The 26,337-nt window shown below is 41.8% G+C and overlaps 2 protein-coding genes across 7 annotated transcripts in view; one reads left to right on the top strand and one right to left on the bottom strand.

Annotated features, from left to right (window-relative positions):
- The first annotated feature begins 569 nt into the window (after positions 1-569).
- On the top strand, positions 570-8,191 carry LOC126384370 (lanosterol 14-alpha demethylase). Its single transcript, XM_050035399.1, has 10 exons — positions 570-883; positions 992-1,090; positions 2,381-2,557; positions 2,655-2,781; positions 3,200-3,374; positions 3,617-3,736; positions 4,195-4,390; positions 5,164-5,259; positions 5,400-5,568; positions 5,903-8,191. Exons 1-10 carry the CDS (start codon positions 722-724, stop codon positions 6,079-6,081), a joined length of 1,500 nt encoding a protein of 499 aa, XP_049891356.1. The 5' UTR covers positions 570-721; the 3' UTR covers positions 6,082-8,191.
- A 149-nt stretch (positions 8,192-8,340) lies between these two features.
- The window catches only part of akap9 (A kinase (PRKA) anchor protein 9), an 85,755-nt gene continuing 67,758 nt past the window's right edge, over positions 8,341-26,337 (bottom strand). For 3 of the 6 annotated variants that reach the window (XM_050035393.1, XM_050035396.1, XM_050035397.1), the window contains 26 exons: positions 25,846-25,998; positions 25,171-25,257; positions 23,686-24,714; positions 22,109-22,252; positions 21,978-22,022; positions 21,749-21,889; positions 20,905-20,949; positions 19,468-20,310; positions 18,557-18,614; positions 17,972-18,093; positions 17,658-17,846; positions 17,341-17,508; positions 17,109-17,214; positions 16,780-16,975; positions 15,296-15,446; positions 14,819-15,163; positions 14,396-14,692; positions 14,046-14,278; positions 12,611-12,716; positions 12,092-12,286; positions 11,679-11,882; positions 11,360-11,592; positions 11,129-11,223; positions 10,825-10,972; positions 10,417-10,547; positions 8,341-9,192 (listed from right to left, as the gene is read on the bottom strand). In XM_050035393.1, coding sequence (XP_049891350.1) covers positions 9,149-9,192; positions 10,417-10,547; positions 10,825-10,972; positions 11,129-11,223; positions 11,360-11,592; positions 11,679-11,882; positions 12,092-12,286; positions 12,611-12,716; positions 14,046-14,278; positions 14,396-14,692; positions 14,819-15,163; positions 15,296-15,446; positions 16,780-16,975; positions 17,109-17,214; positions 17,341-17,508; positions 17,658-17,846; positions 17,972-18,093; positions 18,557-18,614; positions 19,468-20,310; positions 20,905-20,949; positions 21,749-21,889; positions 21,978-22,022; positions 22,109-22,252; positions 23,686-24,714; positions 25,171-25,257; positions 25,846-25,998 — 5,508 coding nt within the window. In that variant the 3' untranslated portion in view covers positions 8,341-9,148. The remainder of the gene's footprint in view (positions 9,193-10,416; positions 10,548-10,824; positions 10,973-11,128; positions 11,224-11,359; positions 11,593-11,678; positions 11,883-12,091; positions 12,287-12,610; positions 12,717-14,045; positions 14,279-14,395; positions 14,693-14,818; positions 15,164-15,295; positions 15,447-16,779; positions 16,976-17,108; positions 17,215-17,340; positions 17,509-17,657; positions 17,847-17,971; positions 18,094-18,556; positions 18,615-19,467; positions 20,311-20,904; positions 20,950-21,748; positions 21,890-21,977; positions 22,023-22,108; positions 22,253-23,685; positions 24,715-25,170; positions 25,258-25,845; positions 25,999-26,337) is intronic. The other 3 variants (XM_050035395.1, XM_050035394.1, XM_050035398.1) reach the window with 3 other exon arrangements.

Below are 26,337 nucleotides of genomic sequence, written 5' to 3'. Positions count from 1 at the left end.
GAGAGGTGGGGGGCCTTTTGCATATCTGTGCCCAGGGGCCCATTGTCTGATAATCCACCCCTGCTTACAGACATCTAAAAATCTCAAGTTTATCAACCTTCTGCTTCTGTTGAGATAAAAATGTTTTTCTTATTAGCCACTGTGCAAATTGCTAAGGTCTTGGCATTTAAAGCGAACGTGCACTGATTAGCCTCCAATAATCACACTACCAGTGGAGTGCAACCTGCAAGCTCATTTTTTTCTATTAAATTAAAAATGTCTTGGTATGTATTATGTTTCGTATATTTCTGTGAGGCAGGAAAGAATTTAAACTTTTTCACCGCGCTCGTTTTAAGATAAAGGAAAAGGTTTAAAGTCGAATAAAATGATTTTGATATTAAATTTCTATCAAAAATCCTTACAATCGATGGCGCAGTGTTCTCCCGGCTGGAGTGACATCATATAGCAAGACATGGGTTCAGGTACCAGTAGCCAATCACTGCGGCGGATGCTTGACAGACACGCGGTCAGCAGCCAATAGGAAGCCCCCATTGGTCAGGCGGGGGCAGGACGAGTATAGCCAGGTAGAGACTGTGGGGAGATATTACCAACTGTGTCCCAACATGAGCATCAGATGAGCTGGACATTTATATGCACTGGAAACTTTGAATTTATTTTTTTATTACAAAGCGAATTTCTCTCAGGTTGAAGTGTGTCTGTGGATCCAGCGGAGGGAGTTAAAATGTCTATTCACTTGTATCAAATGAGCAGTAAACTGCTCGGGGACACTTTGGGGAAAATGAACGACAACCTGACCTCCGTGGTTTTGGCAGCCTCTGTCATCACTCTCACTCTGGGATATATTTCTAAGCTGCTGCTCAAACAGAGCCCTGACAAAGATCTGGTAAGTTAGCCATGCATCAAATATTCAGTGCCAAAAATGGTTGTTGAAAGTCCTTATTGTCAGCTTGTATTCATCATCACCTACTGTTATCATGTGTCTTTTTTGCAGAAGTATCCACCCTTCATCCCCTCCAGCATCCCCTTCCTGGGCCATGCCATTGCATTTGGGAAAAGTCCCATTGAATTTCTTGAAAATGCATATGAAAAAGTAAGTATTGCGGAAGAACTGAGACTAATAGTTGATTAATCTGCAACTGTTTTCATAATGAATCAATTACTTAAGTAAGCTTTTATCAAAAATGGCAAAAAAAAAATCACTATTCCAGGTCTTCAGATGTAAATACTGGCTGATTTTCTGCAATATTCAACTAAATATCTTTAGTTTCTGGACTGCTGGTCAGCCAAAACAAGCAATTTCAATATGTTAAAATAAGCTTTGAGATAAATGTTTTAAACAATACAAACAAAATGACTCATCAGCTTATCAAGAAAATACTAGACAGGTAAATTAGGGAAGAAAATAATTGATAGTTGACGCTCAGTTAGTTACAGATTGCAGGTAAGATGAAGAAAAAAAATCTTGTCTCTATCTCATGTTACCTCTCACACACATGGATTTGCACACGTACACACTTGACCTTGTTCAACTTTTTTTGGACTGTGACGCCTAAACACAGTGTCTACTTGCCACACCAGTATGCACATGGTGTAGGACTACCACATAAAATACAATTAAAATTAATTAGAATAAATCCTGGCCTGAAGATTTGAAGTCATCCGGTAGGGCTGCAACAAACAATTATTTTCTCGCATAATCGATTATTTGTTTGGACAATTTAATGTCAGAAAATGGTGAAAAATGCCGTGTTTTCCAAAGTCCACAACCCAAAGATATTTAGTTTACTGTCATAGGGGAGTAAATATAAATCAGAAAATACTCACATTTCAAATTAATTAGAGAATTTTGACTTTTCTCTCAAAAAATTACTCAAACCGTTTAAGCGATTATCAAAGGGCGGCAGTAGCTCAGTCCATAGGGACTGTCGCCTGTTCGAGTCCCCGTCCAGACCAAAATATGGAGCGTGGACTGGTGGCTGGAGAGGTGCCAGTTCACCTCCTGGGCACTGCCGAGGTGCCCTTGAGCAAGGCACCGAACCCCCCAACTGCTCGGGGCGCCTGACCAAAGGGCAGCCCCCTCACTCTGAGATCTCTCCACTTGTGCATGTATGGGTCCTGTTTGTGCATGTGTGTGTCTTTCGGACCTGTGTGTAATTGACAAGCAAGAGTGAAAACATTGAATTTCCCCTCAGGGGATTAATAAAGTGAATAAACTTAAACTTAAACTTAAAGTAGTTTGCAATAAATTTAATAGTTAGTTGCAGCTCTATTATTAACACAGTAGAGGATTCAAATGAACTGTCTTGCAACCCCTCAGATGTATTTTATCCCGACCCCTCAGTACTGTTTTAACATTTGCGTCTCTGCTGTCCACCCCCAGTACGGCCCTGTGTTCAGTTTCACCATGGTGGGCAGTACATTCACCTACCTGCTTGGCAGCGAAGCCGCCACGCTGATGTTCAACAGCAAGAATGAGGATCTGAATGCAGAGGACGTCTACTCCAGACTGACCACTCCGGTGTTTGGCAAAGGAGTAGCCTATGATGTGCCGAATCCTGTGAGTCCACCTTAACTGTGAAATCAAGAAAGATCCCACCTAGTTAATAAATGCTAGAAAATGAATCTCAAAGTGTACTTTATTCCATATGTTGCAGATCTTTTTGGAACAAAAGAAGATGTTGAAGACCGGACTGAATATTGCTCATTTTAGGGAACATGTAAAAATCATCGAAGCGGAGACTATCGAGTATTTTCAGAGATGGGGAGACAGCGGGGAGAAAAGTAAGGTCCTTCACAAATAACTTAATTAAAACATGAATATCAGAAAATTAACACGTGATGTAATTTACTTTTAATCAGACTTCTTCGGTCACTTTTGTGGAGTATGTGAAGTCACTTAACAGCTGTATTTTGGCTGTAGTTTCCACCATTTTATGATGTATTTTGCAGCTTTATATTGAGTCCAAAACAAAACAACTTAAATGCATTACTCATAGAAAAAATATTGAGTAATACTTGATCACTGTCAGTTCTTGGTAGTGTCAATTTTGCCATTAATAGACAAGTCATATTAACACTTAAAAACAACGGAAAAATAAAGCAATATAACTATATACAAGGCATGTCTGGTATATAAGGATGTATATTGTTTGTCTAATTGATTGTTTTGCTTACTTAATGACCTATTTGCCTGTTTCAGACCTGTTTGAGGCTCTGTCTGAGCTGATCATCCTGACGGCCAGCAGCTGCCTTCATGGGAAGGAAATCCGCAGCATGCTGAATGAGCGAGTGGCCCAGCTCTACGCCGACCTGGACGGAGGATTCAGTCACGCTGCCTGGCTTCTGCCCGGCTGGCTGCCCCTGCCCAGCTTCAGGTAGGAGCGCTGGAGGAGCTCAGGACACACACATCTGAAGAAAGAAAGACTCTTGAGTGCTGGCATATTACAATACAAGAGAAGCCCATACATACTCTAACAATAATTCTAAGAAAAAGTTTACAACACTTTACATAAAACAAATTTTGTACATGTACAGTCACTTTTCCAGTCCCGTCTGATTGGACTGTTTCTAGTGTGAGTAAAAATAATAACACAAATATATGTTTATTTTTTGTTAGGAAAAGGGACAGAGCTCACACAGAGATCAAGAACATCTTCTTCAAGGTGATTCAGAAGCGCCGGCAGTCTGGAGAGAAAGTGGACGACATCCTGCAGACGCTCATCGATGCCACCTACAAGTAAGAGAGCTTTAATGTGCGGGACAAAACATGTAAGCTCATGCTGCTGGATCATATTTAACTGGACCATTAGATACACTTAGACATGTTATCATATTCTCCAAAGACTAAATAATAAAGAAAACAGATGATGGTAGAATTTTAGAGGAGCTTAAGATCCTGAAATAAACTGAAAATTTTCTAAATCATAGAGTTCTTACTAGAAAACAGTAAAAGTAAATATGTACCTCACATAATAACAGCAGTTTTAATTTATTTAAAACTATATCCCAGGGGTAACTGAGCCGAAGAGATTAGACATGAAGACATTGTTTATATCGTCAGTGATGTTGCTACAAGAAAATCACCATAAAGTCTGAAGAGGTGTCCGTAGGAAGCTGTCTCCTAAAACATTTAAAATATCATTATGGCCCTTTAAACCCTCTTCAGTTGTAAAAATGACATTCTTTCCCCTTCAGAGACGGACGACCCCTGAACGATAATGAGATTGCAGGGATGCTGATTGGTCTCCTCTTGGCGGGTCAGCACACGTCCTCCACCACCAGCGCCTGGATGGGTTTCTTCATGGCCAGAGACAAAGCTCTGCAGGAGCGCTGCTACGCCGAGCAGAGGGCTGTGTGTGGAGAAGAGCTGCCTCCACTTGACTTTGATCAGGTGAGGCTGGATGCAGTGTTGATGCAAAGATTTTATAGTATGAGTATATTAGTGATAATAAAGTTTATTTGTATAGTACTGATCACAGCCATTGTTACCAAGTGCTTTATACATGAAACACAACAAATAAAGACACTGTTAATGTTTGACTAACCATGCAAGCACAAGGAAAAATTTAAGAACAATAAATATCATGAGTATAACACCAAAGAAAATGTAAAACCAGTGGGTGAATGTTAAGTGTAATAGAGCAATTCAAGGTGGTGTAACTCAATAGTTTTGAATAAACCTAAAAACTTAAAGGAGAAGTTACCAGAAATCCTTTTGATCAAGGTAAGTCCTCAAAAGCGATCTAAAAGAAGACACAGACGTAGCAAGCTGGAGTTCCTCAGGCAGGTCGTTCCACTGATGAGAAGCCCTGACCGCAAATGCTCTGTCCCATTTAGTTTTTAAGCGTGAGGTGGGAACAGTCAGCAGGTTCCTGCCCGAGGTTGTGCACTCGTTTGTTAAGGGACAGCAGCTTCGATATATATTGTGGGAAAAGGTTTTATAAATAAGTTTTCCGACATGACAGTACTACAAGGTGCTCCCCCTCCTGGTTGTACTCATTTATAGCAATAACAAACATTTAAATGTGTGATGTGATCATGAAACAGTTTACAGCCAACTGTGAAATACAGATATGCTTCAAATATTTTCTTTTGTTGGTGTAAGTAATGGTTGCTCTGGGCCACAGTTAAATATTCCTAATATTGTGCTGGTGTCGTCCTCAGCTGAAAGATCTCAGCTTGTTGGAACGCTGCTTGAAGGAAACCCTGCGTCTCCGCCCACCCATCATGACCATGATGAGGATGGCTCGCTCCCCTCAGGTAAGAGCACCTGTCTAGTCCTTTTGGTATTTCTTTCAAGTGTTTGACATCAGCAAAAATAAACTTTCCCCTTTTAATTTTAATGCTCAATTTCTCAGCACAGTGTAGCAGAAACAGTTTTTCCTCCATTGTGTTCTCAGACTGCAGGAGGATACACCATCCCTGTGGGGCACCAGGTCTGCGTCTCTCCGACTGTCAACCACCGTCTGCATGACACCTGGGTGGAGAGGATGGAGTTCAACCCTGACCGCTACCTCAACGACAACCCTGCTGCAGGGGAGAAGTTTGCCTACGTGCCATTTGGAGCTGGTAAGAAAAGTCTTTTTTAAAATACGGTTTCTTGTATGAAAGACAATGGTTTTCGAAGCCAAAGGAGAAACAAGTTGTTTATTGTTAAAATTGCAGCACTCTCTCTGAAGTATATCATTCATCAATATTTCTATTCTATGTGGTCAATCACGTTTCTAAATCAAGAGAGAGGTCTGTTGAAATTCTTTTGCTTTCACAGGTCTTTCAGAATCTTTTCAATATTCGTTTGAGCTTTAAAACTGAGTGCACAAAAATTTAAATTATGTAGAAAAAGTGCTTGTTGCTAGTAAAAGAAACCCAAATCCAAACTGTCCCTTTGCCGTCTGCTCCTCAGGCCGCCATCGCTGCATTGGAGAGAACTTCGCCTACGTCCAGATCAAAACCATCTGGTCCACTTTGCTGCGCATGTACGACTTTGACTTGGTGGACGGATATTTTCCCACAATCAACTACACCACAATGATTCACACCCCTCACAACCCCGTCATCCGATACAAGAGGAGGAAACAGTGAGAGGAGCGCAGCAGAAACAGGAGGAAACAGTCCAACATCCTGAGTGTGTGAAGCGAATCTGTAACTTCCTGGGACTTGAATTTAGGAACATTTAGATGAACGCACTTTGATTTGCCTGAATGTCCAGCTGTTTAGTTTTTGTGCTTCTTTCAGCTTTCTTCTGTCAGTAATAACATCAGCATTTTTTGGACTTTTGGACTGGTGTTTGCAGAGATTTTCACACTGACTGTTTTACTCTGACTTCAACACAGATTCTAATGTTCACAATGTGAATTCTTAAAAACAGAAATGCTCAGTTAACACAGTGCCTCGATGGAGGAGAAAGGCTTGTGGCCTTTGCATGTTTTATTCAGTGGCTAACTGCATGCAGAGGCTCTTACTTTAGTCCATATTACAGATTTGGGTGGGAGGAGGAAATGAAACTGCAGCCTTTATTGCATTAAGAAACAAGAAGGGTGCCTCTATGACATGCAGATCTGCAAGCAGGACCACTATACAGTATAGGTATGTCTGGATATATTTCCCAAACTATTAGAATTATGTCATTATACAGTTGTGCTGAGCCGAAGCCTCATCGTCTCAGCTGTGCATTTATTAGGTACTTCCAAACCGGAATATTTCACATGCTTGATATGCATTTGTGAAAACCAGGAAATACCATGCACATATTTATAACTTTCAAATGCTGAGACTGAAATAACACTATCAACATGTCAGCTTGTTAACAAAGAAAGTTGTCGCAAGGAAGAAATTTTTTCCTGAGTCAAATTTAAATCTGCATTCTGAAAAAACCCTAATTTTACAAGCCAATATGATTTAGTAACTTAATATTTACACACATGATGTTACTAGTCTAGCGGCTCCCCCATGAAACCACTGAGTGCTTCATAACGACTGCTTTGAGCAGCTACATGTGTAGGCTACCCCATATGATTATGTGGATTGTGACATGGAGTCATCATATTTCTACAATTGTTCTGTAATTGTTTTGCCAGTAGTAGACTTTACGAACAATCTACTGGACTTAAAGATGTAAGGCATTTATGCCCTGTCTCCGATGTTAACGAAAGTGAAAAATAATTTGTGCATCTGCTCAGTGAGTCAGATCCACTCCAAAATTTTATGTGTTCTTCCTAAGCGGCAACCTCCAAGGCTGAAAAATGGAGCCAGCGTGGAATGCAGCTCATTAAATGGCCACTGGCTGAGGCTGGCTCCAAAAGCAAGTCAATCCCCATGGATGTTAAAATGTCCAACTTTACAGCAGATATAATCTCTACAGCTAATTTCAAGATTCATGACAACTGCATGGGTGGTGAATTTTTATGTAACTCACCTCTTATTTTATTAAGGCTTCAAGTTACACATAATTAAGGGTGTGGCTGCTTCAGTGACGGGCTGGCTGTGAGGCGACACTATAGTCTATGAGTCAGCTCCACCCTTTCATCCAAATTTGGTCACTTCTGGCTCCAGAAGACCAAGATGATGTTGGCAAAAATACTGAACTTGAGTCAAAACCAACGACTGGCTCTATCAATTATTTTTATATAGTCTGTGGTTCTTCCTCGGCCCATGTTACACCCTTCCACCAAGTTTCATGAAAATCAGGCCACTAGTTTTTCTGTAATCCTGCTGACAGACAAATTAACCTGAAAACGACCTGCTTGGTGGAAATAATGACATAAAGAGCAAAACAGCACTGTGAATGAGCTGCTGGGGGATGTTGCCATGTGGTCACAGATTGTTTTCCTTCAAAAATGCAAAAAATAAACACCAAAATATAAATAGGAAATGTCACATTTGAGGAGATAAACTGTTATTCTTGCCCTCACCTGAAATTTGAATGAGGTGCTTTTAAAAAGGTGACCTGTACTGATCTAAACGGACCTCGTTTAGTTAATGAGCACTGACTATCTTTAGTGTAAACAGTAGGCACAATGTCTCACTGCCCAAGTTGTGTTGTGTCTAGGACTAGACTTAGACTCTGTAACATGTCTTCTCATTACAGAAAATATTGTCCTCATCATGGAATATTTGATTTTGTTCTTATTGTGAATTTTGGTTCTGAAAAAAAGTTTAATTCCTTCTTTCAATAAAGAAACTTTAAAAATAAGCTCCCACACTGTTGGCACTTGATGCTAAATGTATTGAATAACTGCTCTGGTACAGCATCCCTCATCTTTTACTCCAGAAGTTCCCAACCTGGAGGTCCTGACCCCCACTAGGGGTCGTCAAAGCTTCATGGGGGGGTCACAAGACTTTCTCAATTGTAAGGGTTGTTAAAAAGCTTTTAAAAAATATACAGTAGGCCTTTATCTCATCATTTTTATTCACTTCTGCAAAGAATAGTTCAATCAGGAGAGACTCGTTATTTAAAGTGAAAAGAATATTTATTAAACGTGCACATAAGGATGAAAAATATGGAAAGTCTTAGGTGATTAGACCCCATAGAGATAGTATGATTTCAGGAGGGTGATGAATCCATAGTCAAACAGGCTGGTTATAGAAAAGTCCCTAAAGGAAAAATGCTGGGAACCACAATCTATTCAGTGGAAAACAAGAAATAAAACATACACAACTCTTTCAAATAATGTAGTCCTCTTTATTTCAGTTTTTGACAAAATACCCAGAAAATTCAAAGCTCCTACGCTTTACAAAAATACGTTCTCTACAAATGTCCTCTGTAGTCTGTCTGGCCTAAACAAAACACAGTGTAGTGTAGAATATCCAGCAGCAGCCTCCTTAACAATAAACCCAAACACTCTCTACATAACGCTCCACCCATTCAACGCAAACATATAAATTAATCACAAGGTCTTAAATTAGCATTAGACAAATATACATGATTGTAGTTCATCCACAACAAAGAGGCAGATTCATTTACAAACATAGCTGTTTTTCAAGTGCTGGCGACAAAAAGCCTGGATACAACATGTCGTACGCTATTAAAAAAATGTGTTTTGGTCCACATGGAGAGATACAGTCCACACCAGAATGATAGAAAACAGCAGAGCGCTCAGCACGAGAAAAGGCAACTGAGTTTCTTCAAGCCAAAGTTACTTGACAGCGTCTATCTTCTCAAGCCAAAGTGCAATTGAGCATATGAAGAAGCACCTGCAGAGGGGAAAAAAAAGTTAAGACAATTTGTCAGCTGCTTTATTTTACTGAAATCAAAGGAGTTCCTGTACGTCTGTTCTTTAAGTTTCTCTATAACCGTTCATCCAACTGATTTCACACTTGGCAGATGTATTGCTGAGGACCCAGGGATATGCAGTGTCCAGAGCTCTTGAAATCTACAAGACGTGTGTGTACTGAGAGGGGGACCCCTATTAACCGTTACACCTCTTAACAGCATGCTTGGCGCAGCTCACTGTCCATCACTCGCTACAGTACGTTCAAGAGCAGATGGGAACAGAGAGATCGGAGATGTTACATCGTAACAAACTCAGACATTTCATGCAGCGATGCAACTTTCGGAATGAATGTATTTGTTCCCAGAAAACAGACTTTATTGAGAGGACTATAAAATGTTCATGAGAGCTTTTGCACCAAAACTGAGGCATAGCTAACATTTCTAGCGGATGCAACTATATTATGGCAGGTTTATTGCTCAGGACACTCGGAAATCGCAGCGCGCACACATAGCTGGAATGTTGGGGTACTGATTATGAAGCAAACCACATCCTAATAAAAGTTAAATTCCATGCAAACCATTTCCAAATTGCAACTTCAGTCCCCTGCACAGTCATTTAGGGATAGTGTACATATATGTTTATGGTGTAAAACATGGCTATGATCATCATTTTAATGAGGGTCCATAGAAACCACCATTTGAATTTAACACTGATGTGTTGTGACTCTTGCCGTCAGTCTTCAAATTAGCAGAAATATGACATTTTTGTTTGTGAGGATGTATATATACAGTATAAATACCTTCACACTTTCTTTCCATGGCATGACATTAAAATACCAAGTTAGTAGACATTTACAAATTTTTTTAATGTCTTCTTGCAGTGTTTTGCTGATTTGAACCACTAAAATGTTTGCATGTAGTGTGTTCAGACTGGAAAAGAAACAAAACTACGCATACTCTCACTCATGACTGGAGGCGTGTGTTCAGTGACTTTTTTCTGTACCAACACTGTGTGCAAGTTGTTAATAAAAATAAGAAAATATATCCTATTTTCTGTGCCTAGGACTGATTTTTCTTTTTTTCTTTTATTTTTCCAGTATTGTTTTTCATACTAGTATTGTATCATAAAATTCTGGTATCATCCCTAGTAAAGTGTGTACAGTAGTATGAAGTACTTCTGGGACTTAGCTGACTGTGTGTGTTACCTGAAGTCACACTCCCCAGCCTCCTCTGCAGTGCCTCCAGTCTGGAGATGTAGTCAGTGAGCGCTCGGTCGGGGTCGTAGTTCTGCAGGTGTGAACAGGTGAGAGCTCCGTGGTCTCCGGCGATGTGAAACCTACACCACACAAAAACAACCGACATTAACCTTTCAGTCACAGAGCTGACACATCATGACACTAGAGACAGATTCTTTCTATAAAATATCAAGTTAATGTCTTCTTATCTTTTTATGTCAGTAGAATGTAACATAAATAAGTCTGGGCTGATATCTTGTGATGAACATTATTTTCGGCATTTTATAGATCGATCTCAACAGACTATTTGGGAAAATAACGGCTATATCAATTTATAATAACAGTGACTGTTAGTTGAAGTCCCATTTGATGTTGTACCTGTGTTGTGTGGAGGAGACAGCTGATCTCGGGGATTCACGTCCACTTCGACCCCTGCCGCCGGAGACTCCTCCTCCTCCGCTTCCTCTTTCTCTGTACATCTCTACGCTGCCCGGGTGAAGATACGGTGAGTCTCTCACATCTGTACCTGAGAGAGAGGAATAAAAATGTTGTTCAAAGAGCTTAAAATACCTTGTGCACAGTCGTGTTTCTTTCTTGGGTGCCAGCTGGTGCAAGGTCAACCACAGTATCCCAAAAGAAAATCAAAATCAAAAGTCTAAAAGACATGACGTGTTTTGGTTACCTAACATCTGTCCTGCTCCATTCTTGTTGACGCTGCAGGAGTTTGTGGAGCTCATCCCCGTCGCCTTGTGCCATCGCTTCACTAGGAAACGCATTCTAAAATGGAAAATATTTCGGTTTTAGTTTTATAAAATAAATAGTTGTTATCTCTGTGATTGCATATACATCTGTTGTTAACATGAGGAAGATAGCACTGGCCAAAACAAACCCTCCAACACAGACAGCTGCCTACCTGGAGAGGGCGATTGAGACTCGGACGGCAGAGCGGAAGCGCATCAGCCCCCGGCGGCGCTGGCTGAGGGACTCCATGCTGGGGAGAGACGGCCGGCTGCCCATCCTGGAGAGGAGCGACAGCGTGGCTTCCTCACACTCCTGGAAGCCGCCCAGCAGTAACAGCAGATACTTCTTCTGGTAGATCAGCGCTTTGCGGAAGCTTTCTGACCTCAAGTACTTCCCGTACATCCTCTGGAGGAAAAGTAAAATGATTACTACCTTTAACTAACTACGATTACTCCTTAATTATGGTGACATATCATTTGTTTTTAGCTGACCTTCAGTGCAGCATTGTCAGCCTCAGGTCCCGTTATCTCTCGCAGGGTGTCGGTCCTGATCTCTCCCCGGAGTCGGGCCACCTGGGCCTGGGCCAGGAGTAAAGCTTTCTCCAGGCGGAGCTTCTCTCTCGTCCAAGCCTCCCGCTCCTGGGAGAGTATCATACCTGCCGAATCCGTCTTGGACACTCCTCTCCTGCTGCTGAACTGCAGGAAGAAATTAATGTAATTTAGTCAAAGTCTTCTGCATGAAATGACAACAGACAACCAAATCAAAGTTTATATTTGAGCTTCCCACATATGAGGCACTTCTAGTATCTTATATTATCTCATAGTTGTGGCTGTCACATCTCTGGTCCATAATAAGACTGATATCAGCATCAGCAAAGTGTTGTAATATGTCCTCCTGTACTCACACTGTCACCTGATCCTGGTCCAGCCTGCCGGTAGCGTCGGAGCTCCTCTTCCAAACGGAGCGTGTGGTTCCTCAGATCGTTCTTCTCCTCGGTCAGACGGCTGACGAAACCTGTCAGCTCGGCGTTCTGTCTCAGCAGTCGCTCCGTCAGGTTGTTGGAGGAGCTGGAGGAGCCTCCTGCCAGCAGGGACACACTCTGTGGGAAACAGCAACAACAGCAGTCACAACCATGTGTGATCACATTAGGAGCTCCACAGATTACAAACATTCGGAAAAATAAACAAACAATTGATTTGAACTCATCAGCTCAATTTCTGATTTTGATTGACATTTTCTTCATGAGAAGTGGAAGTAAACATTTTATTGATTGTTTTATGCAGCATTTGGACAGATATCATAACACTGTGTCCTCAATTTATTTTATTTCTTTACTTGTTGAATTGTACCGTTCTGTCTGCAAGAAATCAAATAAAAAGACATGTAAAAAATAACTGAAGGAGTTTAAAAAACATTTTCTGACCTCGGGGACGGAGGGTAGACCTGGGGACTGCTGCAGCATTGTGATGACCTCGTCAACATTGGACTGCACCCAGGATAGCTCTTCACTGTCGACCTCTGCAGTCAGCCTGCACACAGCATGTACAACTCACCATCAGTTAATTCCTATAAGGTTACTGGGTTATGTCCACACCAATGTTTTCCTTTTTAAAATGCAGCTATTGCTACATTTACACCTAATATCCATAATACGTTGATGTGAAGATCACCCCTAAAATGGTGTCCAAAATGCTGCTGACCCTGTTTTATTTTGACGCTCCAGGGTTGTGTTTTAGCCTGTACAGACGGAAACTGGAAATGATGACGCAGACAACAATGCTCCTGTCCTGATAGGATCTTATCAGAGATGGTGTGTCAAGCCCAAACATTTAAGCTAGGCCTACTTACTTTTTATGATTCAACCTTCTTGTGTGGGTAAGCTTACTCATTTCCTGACCGCCTTATACTCAAGTGTTAGTTTTGTAACAGTTCCAATTCATTGTTGCTCAAAGCAAAGAAATCTCTGGTCTTACTTTTTGCAATCTCCATAGTTTTTCCTGTAACTAAGCAACCAAACTGCTTCCTGTTTACAACAGCATGCACATGCCCATTGTACATGAATGGTCATGTGATATGCATATTCAGGTGTGTTAGTATGAACAGAGATTACCTCTAAAATTGTGTTGCAACGCTCATGTGTATGGAGATCGTATGAAATTGCTGTTTTAAAATGCAGTTGTAAAATTAAAAAGTATAAATTTTTTTTTACTTCAATTATGTAGTTTAGTGTATTTCTTCCTGCCAAATACTTACTAATTTATTTTATGATTTTATATTATTTTTCTTTGTATTTCATTATGTTTTTTATGATTTTATTTATTTATCTTTTTTTTTTTTTTTTTTTTACCTATAAGTTTTCTCATGGGTTGAAATATGTTAATTTATCATACCAATAGGATCGTCTTTGAAGGCATAATCATATAACAAATGTTTTTATTTGTATTTAAGGTTTTGTTACTTTATCTTCCAAGAAAAGCAAGAAAAAAACAAAAACAGAACACTTTATCTACGATGTGATGTAGGAACTGTATTCCAATTTTGTTCTACATAAAAATTAAAATACAAAACAAAACAAAAACCTAAAACGTATTAGCGTGGATGTGACCTCAGACAAGTCCTGCAAATCATGACACATTTATGGATTCTGTCAAAGCTAATTAAGTGTTACTGTTATAAAGACACTTTGATAATCTGACATAGCATCATTTGTAAAAATATTAAACCTACAATAACATGATATGGCCACTTGGGGGCAGCAGAACAAGCTGTAAATATTAACACCTTATAAAGCTGACATGGCAAATTTATTGATTGTCCATTCTCAATATGAAAACATTATTTACAGTTGCTTCAATTACCTGCCAGTAGTCTTGTTCGCCATGCCTCGGACCTTGGACGAAATGAGGCGGAGTCTGCCCAGAATCTTGTCAACTGTGCGCCATGGACCATGGTGTGGCCCACTAGTGTGACCTGTTGGAGAGACCTCCACGTGGGGCGATGAGGTGGAGCTTGCTGACTGTACATTTCCACTCTTCTGCTGGAACACCCAGTCTTTGGTGCGGTCAGTGGACTCGCTGTGCCAGATGGCCTGCTGTCAAGATAATAACAACACAGCTTTATTCACATGTAATGAAATCAGATTAGAACAAGACAAAATTATTAAAAAATAAGGAATTATAGGAGGAGTGTGTGACTGGCTGATACTCACAGTGTGGCCATCAGCCTGCAGAGGTTCGCTCCCCTCCCTCTCTCCTCTCTGCTCTAACTGGTGCAACCTCTCCTCCAGTCTCTCCTTCTCCTTTTCTAGGCTCTTCCTCCTCTCCATCTCTCTATCCAGCTGCTCCTGCGCCTCAGACATCTGTGCTTCCAGCCTCTCCAGCTGGGCCCGAGCCTCCAGCAGCACCTCCTGGTCACGTCTTGATCTCTGACTCCCCAAAGTCAGCTCCTCCTCTTTTCGTACCACCTCGAGCTTCTGGGCCTCCACCTGGCTGAGGAGAAGCACCACCTGGGGAAGAGACATAAAAGATAAAAATAAATATAATGAGGAGGATAGTTTTTTACAATTAATTAACATTTATACTTTTTTCCCCCATCTTGTGTCCATTTGGAGCAAATGCAGTAGAGAACATACCTGTGCATGTTTGTCATCCAGCTCCCTCTGCAGTCTTTCCAGCAGACTCCCTTCCTCCTCCAGCCCCCTCTTATCCTCCTCCACCCGCTGCTCACTTGACGGGCCTCCGTCTGAGGACGCACCCGTCCGCAGCTCTCTCTCCCTCCCCAGCGCGGTGGTCATCTCCAGGGTCTTAGCTCGCTCTGTCTCCAGCTGGACCTGGAGCTCCTGGAGGCGCCTGTGGAGACTGAGGCGCTCCTGTTCTGCCTGCTGAGAGAGCTGAGAGGAGGCCTGGCGCTCTTGTTCCAGGGTCTGTGTCAGCTGGGCCACGCGGCTCTTCTGCTCCTCCAGAGTGAGGTTCAGATCCTGAGAGGAAAATATAAATAGTGGTAAGACTGATAAATATTGTTAATTCATAGCCCCCATCCCTGGTTAGGCTTTTATTCAGGTTAAAATAAAACTCCAACATACAAAAGACACATGTCTAAAGGCACTTACCTCCAGTTCTTCTCGTTTACTCTCCTCGTTTCTCCCAGTTCGACACTTCTCCTTCTCCATGGCCCACTGAAGATCTCTGCTTCTCTTTTTCTCCTCTGTCAGCTGGTCGTTCAGTGCGTCCACCTCAGCAGCCTTCTGTGATACTTCTGCCCTGTTGACGGACATAATTGTTCATTTAAACCTTTAAATCCTTCAAATATTCACTGATGCAAATGTTAAAGCACTGGTTCTTAAAGGGACACATGAAAGCAAAATCTGAGGGGCAAAAGGTGACTTTTTTTAAATCTAATTTTTTTATTTTCTCGTAAAATACTGGACACTTTCACTTTTTCAGACCTACTGTATCCTCACACGTCAATGCAAAGGCTGATCTGTAGACCTAACCCTTTATTGCATGAACAATAACTTAAAGGTTCAGTGTATAACTCTGGAGATTGATAGTTGATTATTGAGCCTAATTTCCAGGACAAATACTGACACTTTGGGTTGGTAGTCATACCTGAAAACAGACCCAAAGTGTTTCCAGCAAACACTTTTGGTATAGTCCCCTTAGAACCAGTATGTAACCAATACAAACATGCACCTAAACCCTAGATCTGTTTAGTGTTTCCAACGGTGACAGTCCTCTTATTATGTAGGTGGGGTTATTAACATATGCTAAATAGCTGCGTCACAGCTCTGTTCAGGTCTTACTATATTTCCTCTTCATGGCCGATGCTCAGGAGCACTTGCACCCTGTTTAAAGTCCACAGAACGGGGTTGTATGCCGAAATTTTCATTAACAAAAAAGAACACCACAGTTGCCACAATCTATGGGATAAGCTGGTTTGTGCATCAAGTTTTCGTGGAGCAAGGGTGACGATTTTTTCCTTGTCCAATTAACGGACTGCAGTGTTTCTAGCTCCACCTTTTAGAATTGGATCAGTGTGTGTCACCCCTCTGTGTACCGACACAGACAAAAACAAGCCCTTTAATGTGAAACAAACTGGACTGAACTGGATTGGACCGCTTGGTGGAAATGAGGCGTTAGTCATTATCATGTTTTTTAATGAAAGTCACATTATATTCTCCATTCAGCACCTGCTCTTCACATTGTCTGGCACCCAGGAGGGATCTGACTGACTGAGATCCAGGAGGGAATACAGGCCAACAGGTTGGCAACAAATTAATTTTACCATTTTATTACAAAACATATCACATCCACACTGGTTTAGATGATGAAAAATAAAAGTCAAATTAACCCAGATAGAATTTAATTTCTGTTTTTGAAGGACATTTGCCTTTTTGAAGGACATTTGCTTAGTGAACTTTGGAAGCCCTCAGATCATAACTTTGTTGTAAAAGCATTTAATTCACTTTTATCATTAAGTCTTAGATTACTGGATCACCGACATCTGGCGTAGTTGAGTACATTTACTCTAGTAGTTACTGAAATGTATCCATGTGTATTGGACACACGTCTGTGAACAAACATCATGTCTAACCTGAGTGTGTCCAGCTCTTTGAGGTGTTTGTGCTGAGCCTTGAGCGTCGTCTCCAGCTCCAGTTTAGTCTGCGACAGTTCACCCTTCAGTTCCTCCACCAACAGCCGGTCGGCCTCTGCTGCTCCATCAGCTCCTCCTCCCTCCCTCTGCTGCCTCACACTGTGTTCAACACCTAAAGACGCAGCAGGCTGAGAACCTGAAGGACAACAATCAGATCATCAATATCAGGACGTTTGCCCACTCAGAGCAGGTAAAAATAATAAAGCCATGACACATCATCACCAGCAGAGTGAGAGTAAGTGTGAAGGAATTTTTTTGAACTGGTTCACCTTGATGAATTTTCTCTAGTTGACCACGGAGCTGATGAATCTCAGAGATGAGACTGGACCTTTCCGCAGTATGGAGCGAACCCATCGCCTCTCTGTGCTGGGCGTCCTGTATCAGGATCATAAATACCACATTTGATCAATAACCAACACAAACAAAAATCAAAGCAGAGGAGAGAGACCAGTGAGGACTTGGATTTAGTGTCCAATTACAGATTCACTTCTTATTTCTGACCTGTTCAGCCAGTTTGTGCTCCAGCTGATTGAGGTGTATGATGGCATCACTGGTTTCTAGCAGATCCAACTGACTGTAAAGGGCGCTCTTCAGCACACTGCGTTCCCTCATAAACACCTGCCGCACTGCATCCAGCAGATCCCCACGCCAGTCCACACCGCCTGATGTCTGCAGCAAGTCAGAGGTGCACAGATAAAGACACAAGCACAGAAAAAATACAACTTGACGTTTAAATCTTGCTGCTTGAACTGTGATATTTCTGACTGGTTGAGCTCTGATCTACAGGAAGCAGTGTTTTGTGAAGAGTCCTCATGTACCTGTGTTTCTCTGTGTGTCTGCATCTGGCTGATGAGGCCTTTAAGAGACTCCACAGTTGCCAGTAAGGCGTCTCTTTCCTTCAACCAGCCTGGGACGTTGAACTGGGTGCCTGGCTCGCCTTCTGTAAGAGGGAGCTCTGACAGAGAGAGCACCTGCATGCCCTCCTGGTGCACCTCCCTGAGCAGCGTCTAAATACACAAAAAACAGAAATTCTTATTTCTGCAGAACGAATGAAAAGAATCACAGGCATATTTCAGTATGATCATTTACTGCTGAGCACTAGGACGATGTTTATGCTAAGTGAAGGTGATACCTTGATCCGGTCAGGCAGTGGATCATCAGTGTCTCTCCTGGCACCCTCTGGAGTCGTCCTAAACTCCTGCTGCAAGCTCGGGAAGTCAAATCCAGGCCGCTGACTGTAGTCTGAGCTGCTGTCTGCAAGAGGACAAACACGTTGGTCTGAATACAACACTGACGTGCCCATGAGTTCGTGGACACAGGTCTTGGTCACTATAACAATTAAGTAAACTCTGTTTCTCCTGCATTCACATGGCAATGTTGTGCATCAAAGTGTTACCAATGCTAATAAGAAATGTGTGAAACACTAGCAGCCCTGACAAACTGTTTTAAGCGTTGCAAAGAATCAGTGAGACAGGAATAGCTGAGCAGATGACTATCTCAGGACTGTGTTGTTTATAGGACTCAGGTTATTTCTGTAAATTGTTTATTCAAGCAAAACCTGAATACACACCTAGGGTTCTGGAAAACATTTGATCTGTCAGTTTTTGTTTAGTTCATGTCCATGGATAATTAAGGTGATTACAATACAGGAAAAAACAGACTTTACCATCTGAAGCAAAAGGTAAACAGAGGAGTAGCCCCTTGTGTTGTTTCTTACCACTTGTGTAGCCATCTTTGAACTGTGATGCCGGACGGTCTTGTCTTAATGAAGGGGCCTGGAAAAGATGAAACATGATTCAGATCCTTCTTTTACTGAATAAATCGTGATGATAACACCACACAAGATCATGAGACTTTAGTATGCAGCACCTTCAAAACATTTTACTACTGTACATGTCACAGAAACGCTGATAGATGACAGATAATTTATCAAATAGCTGTTCAACAGAAAGTTGAGGTGCCAAATAACTCCTGGTTTCAGCTTGTTAAATACAAGGATTTGCTACTGTCTCTATTTCATATCTTTGTACACTGAATATTGTTTGGGTTTTTGGGATGTCTGCAGGACAAAATGAACGATCTGAAGATTTAATTTGGGAACTTGTGCTGAGCATTTTTCACAATTTCCTGACATCTCACAGACTAAGTGGTTAATCAAAATGAAAAAAGTCATTAGTTGCAGCCCTAATTTGTGATTCAAAGAGCAACTATAAATATGAATCATCTGTCATGTACGTTCGTGGCAGGAGGAGAAGAATCTCTGAAAGTGAGCGCAGCACATTTTAGCCATCTTGCAAACACCTTATTTTTTAGACAAAATGTAAAATCAGCATGAACCAAATGCCTTAAAAATCCATAATAAGTGATCACACTGAGCAATTTGGGGTTCAGTATTTTGCCCAAGGACAATTTGACATGTAGACTGCAGGGGCGACTGCAGGGGCCAGGGATCGAACCACAGACCTCCTGATTAGTGGACAACCGCTCTACCTCTATCACAGCTGCCCACCAGCTGTACAAACTGACAAAACGGTACACTATGACGATTAGTATGTGGACTATAATTAGCATGTACAGATTCAGTATGTTGTATGGGTTTGGGACACAGGTGTTGTTTCCTGCCCTCACCTCTGTGGAGCGCAGCTTGTCGATGACAGCCTTGAGGGCCTTACACTCGTCCTCCAGAGCCTGTGTGTCCCTGCGAAGGCTCTCGCTCTCTGTTATATGCCGCGCCTCCATGTCCAGGATCTCTGCCGCATGGAGCTCCTGCATTTGTACAATCTTGTCCTGGAACTCTCCGATCACCTCCTCCATTTCCTCTTTGGATGCAGACTCGCTTTCCTGGCTGAGGTTGGACATTTGGAGGGGTTCGGTCTGCGTGAATGAGTGCGTTACCGCCACGTGTTGCTGCTCAGAGCTGCTGTTTAGCCGCGCGCTGTGGGATTTGTTGGAGGACTGGCTGGAAGTGGCAGAGTTTTTCCTGGAGAGAGATGGTTTATCTTTGGCACTGCTTCCCTTACCAGCCGGCTGTTTGCCTCCTTTCCTTTTAGGCTGGGTGGTGGAGGAGGAAGAAGCAGAGGAGACAGGCTGGGGAGATGGAGAGGGAGATGGAGAAGGAGATGGAGGACCAGAATCTGCCGTCTTCATCAAGGCTGTTCGTACCTCCTGGAGCTCCTCTTTGAGCTTCGAAATGGAAACTTCACGGACGTGGAGTTCGTTCTGCAGCTTCTCGTTGTGCTGCCTGTAGCTGTTGAGTTCTTCTTTGGTGGTGTCCACATTCGTTCTCATCCCCTGGAGCTCCTCTTTGAGCTTAGAAATGGAAACTTCGCGGACTTGGACGTCCTCCTGAAGCTTCTCATTACGCTGCCTGTAGCTGTTGAGCTCGTCTTTGGTGGAGGCCGAATCGTTTTTGACCTGCTGGAGCTCCTGCAGAAGCTCTGACATGTTAGCTTGGTCTTCATCGGCTTGAACCTTGAGGACGATAAAGAAAAGGTCAAATACTACACACATACCCAGGAATCATGAAAGAATATAATGTGTTCATATAAATCAACAATCTGAACAGTTTTAGAGAAATATAAAAACACAGATTATACTGTAGGGGAGAATTGCCTTAAATGTAACTGTTAAATTTCAGTTTAAATGCTGACAGGAAGGTTTTTTAATATCATGGCCTTGTATGTCTGTTAACTTGCAAATATAAGTGAACTATGTGGCTATAGCATGGAGGTGTAATCGGGTGGTGAGTTTCAATAATATCATGATGTTTTATACATTGAGATCACATCCATGGTATGAAATCAACGTAAAACAGTTGCTTGACTAAAATATTGTTGATTTGCCATGAAAACTATTTGTTTAATCTCGTGTGTCCCTAGCGTCCTCTTTCAGTTTAGCTCCTTACAACTGTTTTTCTCTATCAAAAAACTTAGTGGTTTATGATAGCAGACACATGCAGGTAAAAAAATCTTTAAGTGAAAAAACGGAAAATGTTACAATTATGGTGACTCTTCCCTACATCATATTTCCATGTCGAAAAATGGAGTTAAAACATTTCCGACTTACTTTAAAAAGTTCTCCTTTTAGGTGAGCGATGGTCATTTCCCGCTCCTTTAAAAACACAATTGCATTTAATCAAAATGTGTATAAATAAAAACATACATTACAAGTGAACTAATATTTGACTTCAGTATTAATGAAACAAAAGTTAACACATGTAAAAGAATAGTTTGACATTTTGGGAAAGAGTGGAAACAGAGGGAAACAGCTGGCTTTGCTCTGTAGGACAGCAACAAAATCCACCCATCAGCACCTCAAACACTCACTAATTAATACACCGTATATTGCACGTTTAATCCATATAAAAAAAGAAGTGTAACGTGTTATTTGTGTCATATTTCCATCATTGCTGATCAGACCCGATCGGAGCTGAAGCTGAAAAACACCCATGACTACTGTGGAGTCATTTGTCCCAGGAGTGAACGCTAATTGTAACCTTTCCCATTAAATAGAAAAGCCAAACGTTAATGGGTGTTACTGGGATTTTTGTCCAATGGGAAAGGGGCTTTACTGAGCTTTAGAGGTGCTGGTAGGTGGATTTTGTTAGCTTTGAACATAGCCAGGCTAGCTGTTTCCTTTATGCTAAGCTAAGCTACCTGACTGCTGGCTCAAGCTGCATATCTATACTACAGAAAAGAGAGTGGTATTGATCTTCTCATCTAACTCTCAGCAAGAAAGTGACTATCAAAAAAGCATATTTTCCAAAATGTCAAACTATTCCTTTTAGTAGCAGCTAGATGAGCTCAAATCTCGCCACGGCAAAAATATCACCTTCAGACTTCTACAGACTTCTACAGAACCCAAGACAGGATATACATGTAAGACTTTATATAACAAACTGGCTCTGTACCTGCAACAGCTCCTGAAGCTTCTCCAAGCTCTCCTTGCAGCTGTTCAGCTCCTCTTTGGTGGCAGCTGCTTCACTCTGAACCTCTATTAACTCCTGTTGAAGGTCTGACACCTTGGTCTCCTCTTGGCCTCCAGATGATACCTAACGTGATAATGTTTAAATGTTAAACAAGAAAAGACTTAGGTTTATCGAAAATGTAAACTGCAAAAGATTGTATTTTTGTTCCTACCTTTTGAAGCTGGTCCTGTAGTCTGTCTATTGTCACAGTTTTGTCCTAGAAAGAAAAACACGCTTGTTAATCTCACCAAACATTAGCAACACTTTCACAAGAAGTATGAATACCCAGAGGCAGTGACATACTTGGAGCTCCTCCTGGAGTCTGCTGCAGCTCTGTTTGTAGCTCTCGAGCTGCTCTTTGGTGGCCGAGGCCTCGTCTCTGACCTCCTGCAACTCCTGAAGGAGCTCTGACGCAGCAGCCGGCTGCTCCTCAGCAGAGGACGCCTGCTAAAATCGTCACAAAAATTCAAACTGATTAAAAATGCGTCAAGGACGGGACGACACTACACAGCCAGAGACTTGATGACAGTGACTTCACTGGGTTTTCACTCGTTAACCAGTCATGAGGGTAAATTTAAAAACCTGCTCCAATATAAAGATTTGGTGTTGATCATACAGTGTACACAGAGACAAAAAAGTCAATTATTGCATTTAACTTTTAGGTGTAAATCCAAGCTTATATTTCTTCTACTTCTAATTCATTCTGTGATTATAAGAGTCCTATCACTAACAATAATGTGCTCATTAGTTACCACAAATTTAAGTTAAGGAGAAAAACCATTGGTCCAGTGTGGAACATGAGAGAGCTACATGTAAATTAAAATACTATATTTTAATGGTGTTTTTTATATTATGAACAAAAATGAATATGACTGTCTGTTTCAGTGAGATCTAAAGTTAGCAAAAAATAAAAGTAAAAAAATCTCATTTTATCAGTGCACCCTGGAGTCTTTTTATATATTCTTATACATAATACACTAATATACCTTGATTTGAACAGTAAAATAGGTCTTTCTGTGCTCTTTAAAGGAATACTTTGACATTTTGTGAAATATATTTGTTTGTTTTCATGCCGGGATTTAGATGAAAAGATCACTACCACTTTTGTGTCAACCACTTCTCATTCCTAGGGCATCAAATGTGGCAGCCTGGTCAGGGGGCTTCTGATAACGACGCACTAGGGTTGCAACAGTATGAGACTTTCACAATATAACGGTCTCCGAAAACATCACAGCTTCATGGTATTACACAATTAATATAACTATTAGCAGTTACTATGACCCCAAAAGGGTTTCATTGTATAAAGCTGCATCCCTATGCACAAAACACCCTTTAGAGTCTGTGTGAGACACATCAGGCGAGATCAAGAGCGAGAAAGTCAGCGTATCGTGGGAGGGATGGGAGGTGGACGGGTCAAACAAATATGGGAGTTTCACCCAGGTAATCAAAAGTCATCTACATTAGCTACACGCCATACGATAAGTCACATACTGGTTAACTTTTTTACGCAAGTTAAGTTATGTAACAAACTGATGAAAAACTGATGCTAGAGAGGTACCTTGAGTGTCATAGTTTGAAGTGTAAAGCCACTGACCAAGCCTGTATTTGACGAGTTGGGAATGAGAGCATGTTGCTTGTGTCTGTACAGAAAATTTGCATGAAGACTGGTAACAGAGGGAAACAGCTAGTCTGGCTCTGTACAAAGGTAACAAAATCTGTCTGCCTCTAGAGACGTGCTATTTGTTTGTTTAATTCAAACAAAATTTGAAGTGTAAAAAAAACCAAGTTGTGGTTTTATGGAGAAATGTGTGTCAGACATTTTCTTGGCCAGGTTCAAACTGTTGAACTATTACTTTGTAACTTCTTGGCCGAACTCTTACCCCCACAGCCGGCGATGACCTCTGGTGTGTCCTGGCCTTCATCTGACTGAGGAGATCCATGAGCACAGCCAGCCTCCTCTCGTACTCCATCACCTCCTCCTCAGAGCTGGAGAGCAGCTGCTTCTGGAGCTCCTGGTCCTTCTGCATCCCGCTGAGTCCCACTTCCAGCTCCCGCAGCCTCTGGGTCAGGTGGACCACCTTCCCTGTGGGAGTTTGTCTCGCTTGACCAATTCCACTGAAATCCATTTGGGGAATACCTAAATCACCAAAGTCATAGACATGTGGCTCCACATGTGTTTCAGCATGTCTCTGCTGATCCTGGTTTTCTTTGGATCCTTGTGACTGCTGTTGCTGGAAGGCCTCCAGTGTGGCCTGGCTGACGAGCGCCGCAGCCAGTTTCTCCCTCAGAGTTTCCTCCAGATTCGAGACCCTCTGTTGGAGACCATCTGCATAGCTTTGTGTTTGCTCCAGAAGGTGGCGACAGTTGCTCAACTCACGGTCCTTTTCATCAACCACATCCTCGAGCTCCTGGATGCGGAGGTCCAACTCTTCAACTCTGGTTGTTGCACTCTGCTCTAAAGCTTGCACTTGAGCCTGCATGACCACAAAGCTTGCAGTTTTCTGTCTGAGAGCTTCTTCAAGTTCTCCCTCAGAGCTCTCCAGTTTTTCTGTCTCAGCTAAAGCTTCTGCGCTCTCTTTCAAACGCAGGTACGTCTCTAACAGCTTGCTGTGCTCTGTTTTAAGTGTATCGACCTCTTTGGTGGCCTGGTCCATTCTCTGCTTCATTTCATCGTACTCCTCTTTACTTGGCCTCCACGCGGTGCTCTCTGGCTCCACCTTGGTGTCCTCCTCTTCCTCTGTAGTCTGCTTAGACTCGATACTGGCCAGCTCCTGCTGAAGTCTGTCTATGACTGCATTCAGTTGGTCGAGCTCCTCTTCATTATTCCTCTTCAAGCGTTCTTGTTCGCTCCGCAGGCACTCCACCTGGGACTCCAGGTCTTTCATCAGCTCATCCTTCTCATCAATTTCCTACAGAGAAATGTGCAGATATTAATAAGCCATAAAAAATATCAGATTTGAGGAGTTGATAGCTATCCCGCTATTTGGATAAACCTCTGAGTCCCTGTTGTGCTTCGAGAGGTTCTTTGGGCCAAAGTTTTTATTGGCATTTGTATTTAAAATGTCAGATAAAATTGATCAGATAGTGAAAGAATTTCTGAAGCTCTTTCGGAGACTCAGAGGTTTAGTCAACCACCTCAGATGAGCAAATGATCACCTCACAACAGACGATGGTGCCGTGGATTTACTTACCAAGACAAAACAATGAAAAAACAACCCAACTTAAAACACAAATAAAAAATGGAGCAAACAAAAAAAAAAAAAAAAAAGGTGTGCACGAATGCAGAAAACACACACACACGACCATGGAGCTATGTGTATTCGAAATAGACTTTTGTTCTATTTCGTATACGCATGTTGCGTTACCTTGTTATCAGAGGCTGTTTCCGTGTGTTGAAGCTTAGTGATCTGTTCATTAAGAAGTGCTATTTCCCTGTCCTTCTCCTCCATCACCTTCAAAAGTCAGAGATTATAATGCGATGGCTTTTAATAAACATGTCACGGGACAGTCCACTCAGAGTCAGCCTCGTGGTGGACTACAGAAAGTACAATGATTGGGTCAAAGAAGAAATGTGCCAGCAGTGGCAGTGACTATTGCAAGGCAAATGAACGGGCAAAAAAAACCTGAAAATGTGCAAACTATAATCAGCAACAAAAAGTAAATTTAAAAAAGAGCATTTGAACCAAAGTGTTTTGCAGTTTGGGAGCAGAAAAATAAATGTTATAAAGACATAATTAGGCATGGCATAAAAAATGATCTTGTTTGCTACTGATGGGAGTAGTGTGTAGTTGTGTGAATAACCAGGTCTTGTGTTGTATTGTGCTGTTAAAGTACAAGCTTATCTGACAATGTCACGCTTATCACATCAGTCAACAGTTTAAAAGTCACCAGCAACCAGCAGTTTATCTTTTGCTCTTTAGCACAACAGCTTATAAGTAGAAAACAGGTTAATCATATAAGAACTGAGAATATAAGTACAAACACACAACCAATGTTACATAAAAACTATAAAAAGTGTGTGCAGCAGGATGGCCATTTACCTGGAGCATGCTGTCCCTGGTTTCTAGGTAGTGCTGCTGGCTGCTGATCTCCTTCCTCTGGATCTCCAGCTGCATGTGAAGCTGCTGCACCTCCTCGCTCTTGTTCTCCAGCTCCTCTCTAAACTGCTCCAGCTGCTCCTCCAGGTTACAGATCTGAGACGACAGGAGAACATGAGGAGACACCACGAGATGACTGAAAATCTAACTTCAGTCTAACTGTAACTGAACAAATATGCAGATATCAAAGCGAACTACAATACAAATGGTTTTCCCCTGCAGGATAAAGAAGCACATTTATACACGCCTCACATGTAGTAGAAAAACATGGCTGTAACTATGGGTAGAACTGGTGGAGAACCAGTTCCAAATGGTCTGATTCATTGGAGTTGCATGCCTCCCAGCTTATCAATTCCTTTTATTGATGCCAACATGTTGTTCTGACAGTTGCACATTGCAAAACAATGATGTTGAACTCATTCATCATCTACACTG

Source organism: Epinephelus moara, chromosome 22 (genome assembly GCF_006386435.1).
Source record: "Epinephelus moara isolate mb chromosome 22, YSFRI_EMoa_1.0, whole genome shotgun sequence".
NCBI lineage: Eukaryota > Metazoa > Chordata > Actinopteri > Perciformes > Serranidae > Epinephelus > Epinephelus moara.
Note: the sequence above shows the minus strand (reverse complement) of the source record. Positions and strands in the feature narration are given on the sequence as shown.

Bases quoted from the DNA above. Each gene is read 5' to 3' on its own strand.
- LOC126384370 (XM_050035399.1), top strand. From the start codon at position 722: ATGTCTATTCACTTGTATCAAATGAGCAGTAAACTGCTCGGGGACACT. The intron at 3,737-4,194 runs GTAAGAGAGCTT...TTTCCCCTTCAG, and splicing joins CTCATCGATGCCACCTACAA to AGACGGACGACCCCTGAACG. The intron at 5,569-5,902 runs GTAAGAAAAGTC...TCTGCTCCTCAG, and splicing joins CTACGTGCCATTTGGAGCTG to GCCGCCATCGCTGCATTGGA.